A 12,357-nucleotide genomic window follows, 5' to 3' on the forward strand; every position below is an offset into this window, starting at 1 on the left:
TAACAATTTTTAGATTTTGAATGACCAAAGTCATTAATTAATTTTTAAGCCACCAAGCTGAAATGCAATACCGAAGTCCGGCCTTTGTCGAAGATTGCTGGGTCAAAATTTCAATCAATTTGATTGAAAAATGAGGGTGTGACAGTGCTGCCTCAACTTTTACAAAAAGCCGAATATGACGTCATCAAAGGTATTTATCAAAAAAAAGAAAAAAACGTCCGGGGATATCATTTCCAGGAACTTTCATGTCAAATTTCATAAAGATCGGTCCAGTAGTTTGGTCTGATTCGCTCTACACACACACACACAGACAGACACACACACACACACACACACACACACACACACCACAACCCTCGTCTCGATTCCCCCCTCTACGTTAAAACATTTAGTCAAAACTTGACTAAATGTAAAAATGAACAGTTTTCAAAACACGCATCATAAGTTCAAGATTCTCGTCCATTTACCAAATCACGAAAACTGCTGACATTGCTCCAGCAGGGCTTGTCAACGTAGCGCTGTTTCCGTTGTCTTTTTCTTCCCGTGCAGTGGAACGTTTAACCTTCAGTATTAATACGGAGATTTAAGAAACGAAACGTTGGGACGTTTCGTTTTGAAGTTGTGGTAAACGTCATTATTTCGGGGGTCTCTCGCTGGAAAGGTGAAGGTCAACTGAAACGGAACGTGGAACGTCAAAACGCAGTCACGTTTTCCACCCCCAAAAAACGAACAATATTTCGTCAACTTTTGTGAGTATTTTTGCACACTAACAGTTTTATTTGTTGGCCATTTTATGCATTGCTAGATTCATCAACCCTTTCACAGTCTTTCAGCGCTGAGAATGTGTTCATTGGAGGTAGACAACTGTTGTGAACTGAAATATTTTGAAGGGTGCTGATCCTGGTACATTTATCCAACTTCATGGTGAGAAAGCAAATGGCGAAGCAGAAGTAGGTCATCGCATCGAATTTTTATTCTGGCTTCGTATGTGATCAGGTGCATGAATTGAAAAATGTGAAGCTCTTGTGCGTGCAATGCGAGTATGTCAATCCTTTATTGACTCGTGGAGTTGAAATTATGCCATGCCCAGTCAGCGGATCATATCCTGCCATGCCCGGCCTTTCATTCCGAAACGAAACGTGAATACATCTAAATCTTGTCTGCGGCCTATGCCGTCTCGTTACACGTTCCGTTTCGCGGGGTGACTCATTCACCAAACGAAACGAGCTGCAAAACGAAACGTGCTGTTTCTTAAATCTCGCTAATTCTCCCTTCAGCTTACATTCAAACCGTTCTCTGAGCACTCTCATTACTCGTTCATTGGCCAGATAGACAAAACGACCCTCGGCGTTTTGTTGTGAAAAGGAATCGCAACGTGACATAATTACTGAAGACATTTTATTTTCAAGGCAAGCGTGACTAAAACCAAAACACATGAAAAAGCAAAACATTCTCAAAAGAATCTACTTTTTCTATAGGTTCCCAATCTTGACCGTGGAGCGGCGTCACCCAACAGTATTGAGAAACACAACCTCACTGCTAGCGGCAGGGGTGTCATGTGTAGCATTTTGCGAGTTCATGGTTGCATCAGTTGTCTTTCTGCTGTTGACAGTGGTACGTTTGCCTGCAGTCTCTTCTTTCGCCAGCGTACACCCAAACCGTTCCCTCAGCATTGCAAGCACTCGCCCGTTGGCCAGAAAAGCTAGAAAGACAAAGAGACCCTGGCCTCCCTGGCACACAGCGAACACATACTGCATGACCTCGGATTTCAGAAACGCCGCCAGAAACCCCAACAGCCAGGTCAAACCTGTGAACACCGACAGCTTGGTGTACTGCACGAGGTTGATATGATTGGAGCGCGTGCTTTCCACGTGCTGTTGTGTGCGCAGGCGTACTATCGTCACGACAAACATGGCGAAGTTGATCAACACCGTTGCCGCGAGGGGCGCTGCGAACATGAGGATTCGAACCATTGCTTTGGTGATGTAACAAGAAGAGCCACCGTACCCGCTACGCCCTTTTACGCCGAACTGCCAAGCGAGAGTTGCGGTAACGAACCCTACAGACATGAAGATGACGTAGAAAGCGTACTTTTTGGTCAGGAGTGCGGGGTTAGCCAATGTAACGACGGAACGAAAAGGCAAGGACAGTGTATAAAACATGTGAAAGGTACAGGCGTTTTGAGCGAAAGTAACAACCAACCAGAAGAAATGCGTTGCCACTCCCACTACCTGGCACAACCAATCAGCCATCGACACGTCAGCGACTATCTGCAAGAGGAGCTGAGCAACAAATAGGGCGACTGTGAGGATGAGGTTGTTGATACCAGCGACGGTTCTGAGCGATGACAAGAGACAGTAGATAAGAAAAGAAATGAAGAGAAAGAACAGAGATACAATGGTGGACAAAAGTGACACCCAATAGAGGGGACGTTCATACTTCGGAGGAGCCTCCTTTCTTTGCAAATTATGTAATGTATTGTGAATGTCCATCGCAGCATCCTTCTTCATGTGCACTTTCTTATACTCATGAAGACAAACCATCGCCTCGAGGCGGTCATTAAAATGAAAGTGTGGAACGCCGATACGACTGCTTCCATTGGAGGCTTCACCGTCTCTAATTATCATCTCATTTGCATCAAAATCAAAGTCAAACTCATCCCTACCCAGTATCACGAACGAACAGTTCAAATATCCCGCCAATGGAAGATTGCTCTATCGGCAATAACATAGTGCTCCCGCTCGACACTCGCCGGTTCCGCATATTCTAACAAAGTATCGGAACTACTGCTTGTCACTAAGGAGAGTAAGTCGAACGCTGAGCACGTCGGAGATAGCTGAAGCTCGCTTCTGTTGAGAAGGGCCCGGAAGCTGTCGACTATGCTCGTCTGATTGCTCAGCAGAGCTGCCTCGTGTTCATCCCGGTCTACGGGTTCTGTGACGAACATCTCAAACAAATAGTGACTTAAAACTTCCAGCTTGGATTCAGCTCCTTCGTACAAAAACGAGTAAACAAGCTTTTCCGAAAAGAGTATACTATGGAAATCGCGCGGCGCTGCGTAGTAGTCCGGATAAAATGTTTCATAAGACAGTAGTTCTTCGGGTGGAAATGTCTTCTCGTGCAAGCAGATGGCGTATCCGTAGAGGTTTGCGATTCTGGGGAAGCTTTGACAGGCTGTAATGACGCCGTCTCGTTTCTGGGCTAACTTGCCTTGCGCACAATCGATGCTTCTGCAGGAGTTCTGAAAGACAAAAGAACAATACCAAATTACAACGAGGATGTAATAATGGAAAGTAACAGCTGAAAAGTCCATCCCTAATTAATCTATACAATGAATTCTTATGACATGTGCATCAGAGTTAATTCCAACTAACTGTGCCATTTACTGCACTGAACTTAATCTGGCACACTTTTTGGGTCAAAGACTTTTCCTCGAATATAAAAGTCAACACATTGTGCCTCTTCTGAATTTTCTCCGATTTGTTCATTGGTACCTGCATGACGTTTGTGTCAGGTCGATTGTGTGGGTACCTTTATCAAAGCGGCGTTAAACACATCTTTGATCCGCTGAGTGGGCCAGATAGCCAAGTTGAGTGCCTTAAATGTCATAGATAAGATCAGTGAATGAAATGACAGTGGAATCAATGCTTTACTTCTGGTACAAAAGTGTTCTGCATAGTTAATATCTGTGTTTAGTTTTTGCCGTCAGCGGTCTGACTTGGAGCCTTTTTTTGCATAACTCGCAAGTCGATCTCGAGTTGTGTGACACGATTGATTATTAGCGAGGTACGCTTGATTCCGGCTCAGTATTTACACAGTGTGCAAAACCAACGTACAATTCTTACAGACATATTGCTTTATTGGTGCTTTTCGACAACAAAACCATGAACAAATGTACTAAAACAGAAATCAGAGGTCAGTATATTTTTCACACAAAGATGGTTGTTCCCAATTTTACCTCCATCATTCGGGGCATTTTTCATCAGTCTTGCCCAAATAATACATGTTATTGAATGTTATTGCCTACGTTTCTTCTTTTTCCTTGGTAAGCTGGATACAAATTACTGGGATTTGAAAATTAACCAAATATATTCGATTTTGTTTGTTTGATGGGGCGGTAGCGCGCTGGATTTGTATCCAGTTGGCCGCTGTCAGCGTGAGTTCGTCCCCACGTTCGGCGAGAGATTTATTTCTCAGAGTCAACTTTGTCTGTGCAGACTCTCCTCGGTGGCCGAACACCCCCGTGTGTACACGCAAGCACAAGACCAAGTGCGCACGAAAAAGATCCTGTAATCCATGTCAGAGTTCGGTGGGTTATAGAAACACGAAAATACCCAGCATGCTTCCTCCGAAAACGGCGTATGGCTGCCTAAATGGCGGGGTAAAAAACGGTCATACACCTAAAATTCCACTCGTGCAAAAAACACGAGTGTACGTGGGAGTTTCAGCCCACGAACGCAGATGAAGAAGAAGAAGTTTGTTTGATTGGTAATGTCACCGCTGGTAAAGAACAGACAGACAGACAGACAGGCAGAGACGGACGGACGGACAAACGGGCGTACGGACAGAGAGACAGGCAGACAGACAGACATACAAAAATGTAATCATATATAGCATAAACTTACCGTGTAGGTGTCCACAAATTCATCACTGGAGCATTGGACAGAGGGCTGGTTCAACATGGGCGGTAGTTCTTCGTCTTGCACGTGCTGCTCGCCGTCATGGCTGTCACTGAAGTCGAGCAACATCAGCAGTGGCAACGGACCGTCATTCGTATTGGTGGTGGGAGGGAGTAGAGTGCGCAGAATCTGCAGAATGTACGATCAGTTCTTGTGAATTGTGCCTCAACGTCACACACACACACACACACACACACGCACGCACGGGCACACACACACACACACGCGCGCGCGCGCGTACACACACGTACACGCACGCCCGCACACACACACACACAGGCATGCAATTACACACACACACACACACATGCACACACACACACACACACACACACACACACACACACACACACTCAGCGGAGCTCCGAAACCGACACGAGTCCGCAGAAATTGTAAAGTGTTGTTTTAGGCCCCAACGGCAAAACCATTAGGGGCATGCTCGCGGGTGTTACCCCAAAGGGTCCGCACAGAAAGCTGACTCAAGGAATATATCCCTCGCCGACCCTGGAAGGACGACAGCATTTAAGATGTGCATAATTACAAGTCCAAACACGATGTGTAAGGTAGTTCTGGTTTGCGCTGTCCTCATTCTCAACTGTAAAGCGAACTGAGGAGCTCTTGTGAGCTTGGAGACCGTTTTGGGGGGCTTTTTAGGCCTTGCAGCTAATGTGCTTGTCCCAACCAGTTCAACTTAAGGTGGAGATTAAGCCAATTAATACCTACAAAAGTCACATTTTTCAATTGCTTCGTGCGTCTTTGTTTCTTGACCAGTACTCTTGATTTTGGTACCGTTGTGTTCCTAAGACTCTGCACTTTCCTTTGACATAAGGCTCACTGTGTATAACTGGATCAAACACGTGATAACGGCTTATGAATAAAGTAATTAGTTTTTACCGATTAAGGTACATACAGCGACTACTTGGAACCTGGCAGTGAGGATATTATCACCGCAACAGTTGGTCTTCATCCTTATGTACCCGTCTACGTAAGTTCGGTTTTGATTATCTGCTAGAGGAAGTAAATATCGACAAAATATTAATTATGGCGGCCATTTGCATTTCATATTTTCCTAAAGTATGTGCATCTTCTTGCAGATAATTAAAACCAAACATACGTAGATGAGTACATAAGGATGAGGACCAACTGTTGCGGTAATACTATCCTCACTGCCAGGTTCCAATTAGTCGCTGTATGTACCTTAATCGGAAAAAACTAATTACTTTATTCATTAGCGGTTATCATGTGTTTGATCCAGTTATACACAGTGAGCTTGATGTCAAATGACAGTGCATATTCTTAGGAACACAGCGGTACTAAAATCAAGAGTACTGGTCAAGAAACAAAAATGCACAAAGCAATTGAAAACTGTGACTTTCGTAGGTATTAATTGGCTTAATCTCCACCTGTAAACTAAAGTAAACTGAACAAAACTGAACTTAATTAAACAGAACTAAACTATTACAAACTAAACTGAACTATTCCAATCTGAACTAATATATTCCAAACTGAAGTAAACTTAAGTATTACTTCGGTTCTGATCTGCATTCAAATGTTTCTATTCTAAAGGCTCACCTCAGTCCAAGACCGGTAGGTGTTGCAGAGGTAACAGAAGGGATTTTTGTACGTCGTCATCCAGTCTACAATAGGCGCTGTTAGAAGTAAGCACGCCAACTCCACTGCCTCGTCATGGTGTCTCCACGTGCCTGTAGTGTTGCAAACCGACACCACAGGATCATCACGGCATTTTCTCTCGTGTGAAATAAGTGACGCGGGCACGTCGTAAACAATCTGATTGAAAGAGTCTCTGAGAACTGACCTATAAAGCTCTGCTGCTGATGTTATATCTTGTACCATAGGGGGCGCCCTGACAGAGACCCCGGCTTGCCAAAGGGTGAGGTTGCTCACAGAGTGGCACTGGGCGCAGTAACGGTTTTTGTACGTCACAAAACTCTCCCCGTCACTCACAGGTTGCGTCAAGTTCCAATGTGACGTCAGATCGGTCTGGCATTTCGTGCTCAGCATCGGGTCGGTGTTTTCTGGACACCGCGTCACCATGACGTACTCAGGGCTACTTGGTAAGCCAAAGGACGTTCTTGAGCAGCGAATGCCCGCCTCTAACAAATCGTACGGCTGGTAGCTTAGTCTAGCGTAGACATCCGGACAGCAATCGGCGTAATTCAGACAAGCTTGGTCACAGTAACAAGGCTCACAGGCATGGTAAGCGTGCGGTGCCCTCGACAGACCTGACGAATTACAGGCATTCCCGCAGTAATCGTAGTAGGCTTCAGCCACCTGCCGCCAAAATTCACCACCCGCTACAGCAGATCCACCACTAAAGCTAAATGGGGAGTACCTAATGTCTGTAACCTGCCTGTCTTTTACACCGGTGTACGCAAATGTCGATGGGCTGATTTCAGGGATTAGTCTGGGAACAGGTGTCGTTTCAGAAGACGTTAATGGATGGTTTGATGGTGGTGTTGTAGCGATTGACTCGGTTGTTGTTGTTGCCGATGAAGGCTTTGCTTGTATTCTTGACAAAGAGTCTGATTCGCTCTTTGGTGGCTGGTTCGATGAGGTCAGTAAGAAGTCATTCTGGGTTTTCTTCGAAGACAGGTGTGATTGGGTGATAGACAGTGCCAAAGACTTTGGTTCCTGCCATTCTTCCAGAGCCTCTGAAGACGAATCTCGCCGAGCATATGACGATCCAGAACAGGGCGTTGTTGCTGCATGTTTGGGTGATAGATCAGATGGCAGTCTGGGTAATTCGGATGACGCAAACAGAGGCAAGTCTGAGGGTTCAGGTGACGACAATTTCGTCGTTAATGACGACTCATGTAGTGATAACTTTGACGGTTCAGACGCATCAAGCGTTGACAGTTCTGACACTGATGACGTCGATGATTCGGGAAACTTGGTTGAAGATGACACTGTCGACAACTTACCAAGAGAAGTTTTCTGTGTTGCAGACGATTCGTGCGGTGTAGACATCTGTAGTTCAGACATGAGTACGGTAGGCGCTAATAGTGACGCAGACGATGATTCTTGCACAGGTGTATCCCACGTGGAAGACTGAAGTGCTGGATTTCTTGCACAAGATGCCTGAGGAGAGTGTGTCAGACGCATCAGCAGAAAAATAAGAAGTCGGTTGAGCTTGACGAAAACAGCACGTTCCTTCATCTTGGAGACGATGGGAGTTCATTAGCATGAGGCCTTTTAAGGTTTTTTTATTTGTTATGTCTGTTTGTTGTTGATTTCTCTCTCAATGCTGCCTTTTATTCTAAGTACATAGAGTAGAGTTAATGTACGTGCGAATGAGTGTTATTAGTAAGACTGAAGTCCCAGAACTTAAAAAAGCATTACAAAGACTATCACTGGATTTTCGATGGTAGCTTGGTGGTAGCAATTGAAATGTGTGTATACTTTGAACCATGTCCACACTCTCAACATACATTACGCATCTCGAGCGTTACACTCTAACACTTGAATCGTGGAGTTCTTTCCAAGAGCTGGTTGCATTTATTTTGCCCTGTTATGGCACATGGAATTCCAATTTATAAGAGTAAGGTTGCCATAGACACTGAAGCCACCACCTCAACACTGTCACGAACAGTCGCTCCCTCGATCGTGCTGCCTGTTTATCGGCTACAAGTTACAATTCTCTTATTGGACCTACGACGCATTTACTGATAAAAACACACACAACCAAAGCACATTTTGAAGGGTTGTATTTTTAGTACGTTTTGTATCTCCAAGTTTAATTTCTGTCATAGTACTACTGCCACAGAATAATTTCTCTTAGACTTTTTTCCCAGTAAACATTTAACAAGAACAGTCGTAGAGTAAAGGGTGTGAGCGTGATGACAAATACGATGGTCTCTCCTGTGCTAAGGATTTGGAAATGACACTGGAGTGTTCTGGGCTTTCGGCCTTTATCGTTGAAGCTGGTGGCTGCCATCTGCAGATACATCTTTGGAAAATAGTTTGTTTTTGCACTTAGCAATCGAGTTAATGCCTTCTCAATAATTCATGTACCTTGCTCCATGTGTATGCATGCACAATCTCTCTGAAACTGAACGCCAATGAGTCGCCTGATATTTTCAGATAACATACACATGTCTCGCCTTACTCTGCGTTTAATACCAGAACGACAACGTTCGGACTTGTCCGAGTCCCCCATTTGTTAATGGAATGCCAATTCCAATGAACCATTGGGTATTCGCAATGTCATAACAAACACCCGAAACCTCTATGGACTTTAGGCCCCGTTCACACAGCTCTACGTCCTTACGAAGACCATGCCAATCACTCCGATCATCCCCGATCTAAAAAAAGTTATCAAATCCGGTCATATCGCCGTCAAAATCCAGCACATGGCAAATTAAAACAAAACTGCATCACGACTGTACAGCGCCACGACCCGGCTACGCTTATTTTGTGCTGGGGAGAGCGTGCAGCTTCTCGACCCAGCAGATCCCACCCCAATCAAACCACGCTCATGGATATCCTCCCAGGTTTGGCCCACGATTGGCCACGCTCTCGGCCACTTTTCCATCGTAGTAGAAGCAGCGTCTATGTGTGAACGGGGTATAAGCAAAACGAATAAAAAATAAATGACCAGACAGTGATCCGAAGACCCCACAAACGAGCTACTCTCTGGTAACAGCGTCATGAAACATTCATCGCCAATACAGTAAGTGAATGGACCTCTTGCGTCGTCAGCGCGCGGCGTCGTTGTTGATCACAACACTGACGCATTAAAGTAATGACGACAAACGAGCAAGGTGTCAACGTGAGCATTGATGGGTAAAGAGGAAACAGAGGTCGCCATGTTCCTCGTGGCATCGATACAAGGCTCGTCTTGCAACGGGTAAATATGCGATCTTTCAACAGTAAACTTTGATTGATTTATCAACGAAGGTTTACAAAAATGCTTTGCAGACATCATACTTAGGCATTGACACCTTGATGGTCCCAACAAGAGCAGAATTATAGGGGAAGGTCGCCTGATATGGACCACTGTATGTTTCATGCTGATTACTAAATTTAGGTGTGAGTTTAGAGGGAGCGGTCAGCGACCATAAACTCTATTTAAACGAGACAGATATGCAGCAAAAAGGGGGGGGGGAGGTGCTGAGGTAATGCAGGAGGAAGTGATAGCAGAGTCCCGTGGGAACGAATGCGGGGAATGGAAGAGGGTTGGAGGGCAGGGGGGAGGTGATGAGTGAAGGACAGCATCTGGAATGAAACAATGGTAACAGATAAGGGAGTCAGAGAGAGAGAGCGAGGACCGAAGTCATTAGTAGCAGCGCAGCGGCCAGCAAGCAAGTTCAGCGATTTTTCAGTTCTGCAAAAATGGAGTTCAATTTTACTTCATGGGCAAACAATCTGCCCCAACCTGTGGTTGAGGTTCTGGAAAAAGAGGAGTTCACAACCCTCAGTGCTTTAAAATATGCAGGAGAAAAGGACCTGGAAAGCCTCAAGTTAAAAAGAGGCCACATAGTGGAATTAAAAGTGGCAGGGGGATACTTTGTCCAACTTTGGTGTGTTGGCCAGCTTGAGCGTGACACCTCCCCTGAGTGTCACCTCTTCCTCCACCGCCATAGAAGCCGGTACGAAGTCAACAATTCTTAAAAATGTCTCACCTAGTGAAGCGGTAGACTGTGTGGCCATGTTGCCAAGAAGGCCCTGGAGCGGTGCCACTTGGTCGGCAGCACGCAACGGCCCTCCCCCGTACTTCTTTTGCAGGTCTGCCACTGCCGCTTTTAATTCCACTATGTGGCCTCTTTTGCAGAACTGAACAAAATCGCTGAACTTGCTTGCTGGCCGCTGCGCTGCTACTAATGACTTCGGTCCTCGCTCTCTCTCTCTCTCTGACTCCCTTATCTGTTACCATTGTTTCATTCCAGATGCTGTCCTTCACTCATCACCTCCCCCCTGCTCTCCAACCCTCTTCCATTCCCCGCATTCGTTCCCATGGGACTCTGCTATCACTTCCTCCTGCATTACCTCTACACCCCCCCCCCTTTTTGCTGCATATCTGTCTCGTTTAAATAGAGTTTATGGTCGCTGACCGCTCCCTCTAAACTCACACTTAAACTACTCACTAATGCTCCCCCCCCCCCCCCAGCTGCAATTGTAGAACACTAGGCAACTGTCACTGGCTAATACACACGCACACACATGCATTAGTGAGTAGTTTAGTTTGTTTCATTTTGTGCTTTGTGGTTGTTCTCTCTTTAGTACATACTCAGGCCTAATTACAACGAATAAGCTTTAATTAACATTCGGCAAAAATTACATACAGAAACAATCACAACTGGTCCATATATATGAGGAGCCTTGACGCCTATATTCGCTTAATTTTGATGTTTTTCGGTTTCTGAAACGAAGGAAGATATTATGACATTTCGTGATGGCAGACATGCAGATACACACAATTAAATATACACACACACACACACACACACACACACACACATAGACACAAAGACGGACACCCAGACACACACACACACACTCAGACACACACACACACACACACACACATACACACACACACACACACACACACACACGCTCGCGCGCGCGCGCGCGAGCGAAACGCCTATAGACTGTTTTGATGCTTCCTCTCTCTCTCTCTCTCTCTCTCTCTCTCTCTCTCTCTCTCCTAGTCTCTCTCTCTCTCTCTCTCTTTCTCTCTCTCTCTCTCTCTCTCTCTCTCTCTCTCTCTCTCTCAAACTCTGAGTCTGCCTCTATTTCTGTCTGTCTATTTTTCTATTGCTCTCTGTCTCTGTCCCTCTCTTTCTCTCTTTGTCTGTGTTTTTGTCTGTCTGGGGACTCGCTGCCGAACTGCTAAAGACTGCGGACTTCATGGCAGCCACCGATCTGACGATATGACGGCCATAAATATCGAACGCAGAAGAAGAAGGAGAAGAAGTCTGTCTGTATGTCTGTATGTCTGTCTGTCTGTCTGTCTGTCTCGCTCTCTGTGTGTCTGTCTGTATGTCTGTCTGGGTCTCTCTCTCTCTCTCTCTCTCTCTGTCTGTCTGTCTGTCTGTCTGTCTCTCTGTCTGTCTCTCTGTCTCTGTCTCTGTCTCTGTCTGTCTCTGTCTCTGTCTCTCTCTCTCTCTCTCTCTCTCTCTCTCTCTCTCTCTCTCTCTCTCTCTCTCTCTCTCTCTCTCTCTCTCTCTCTCTCTCTCTCTGAAGTCTAAAAGTGTCAGTTTTCCTCTTTTCACAATACTCGAGGCTTTCGACGAGAACACCTGAGTGATGAAAAAGGTTTCAGGTTGCAATATAAATTGGTTTGACAAAAAATGTTAAACTTCATTAGCGCCTTCTCTGTCAGTTCTGGATGGCAATTCTATCATCGCCTGGTATGATTGTGTTACCAACTCTAAAAGCTTTCAAGACTGGTTCAAGTGTGTTGCAGGTGATTTATACTAATTACCAGCCACGTGGTAATTTCAAACGGTTCCATGAGCGAGTACGAGTGTTTGTATGAAGAGTGTCGACCATGGTGCAATTAAGTGTTACTGAACCCCACTGTACAAACAAGCGTATAGGCATCGATTTTCTCTGCATCAAGAAACAGGCCAGGGTATGGCTTGGTCGTCAGTCATCGGTCTTTTGGTCAATGGACCGATTTTCTAAAATAAAAAATAAAAATATTGTTAGAAAA

General features: G+C 45.3%; 1 protein-coding gene across 1 annotated transcript; it reads right to left on the reverse strand.

Annotated features, from left to right (window-relative positions):
* Nucleotides 1-1,505: 1,505 nt before the first annotated feature.
* Nucleotides 1,506-2,851, reverse strand: LOC138969640 (adhesion G protein-coupled receptor E2-like). The gene has a single exon (XM_070342498.1). It carries the CDS (start codon nt 2,625-2,627, stop codon nt 1,506-1,508), a length of 1,122 nt encoding a protein of 373 aa, XP_070198599.1. The 5' UTR covers nt 2,628-2,851.
* Between the last annotated feature and the right edge of the window lie 9,506 nt (nt 2,852-12,357).

The sequence above is a fragment of the Littorina saxatilis genome, linkage group LG6 (genome assembly GCF_037325665.1).
Source record: "Littorina saxatilis isolate snail1 linkage group LG6, US_GU_Lsax_2.0, whole genome shotgun sequence".
NCBI classification, from domain to species: Eukaryota; Metazoa; Mollusca; class Gastropoda; order Littorinimorpha; family Littorinidae; genus Littorina; species Littorina saxatilis.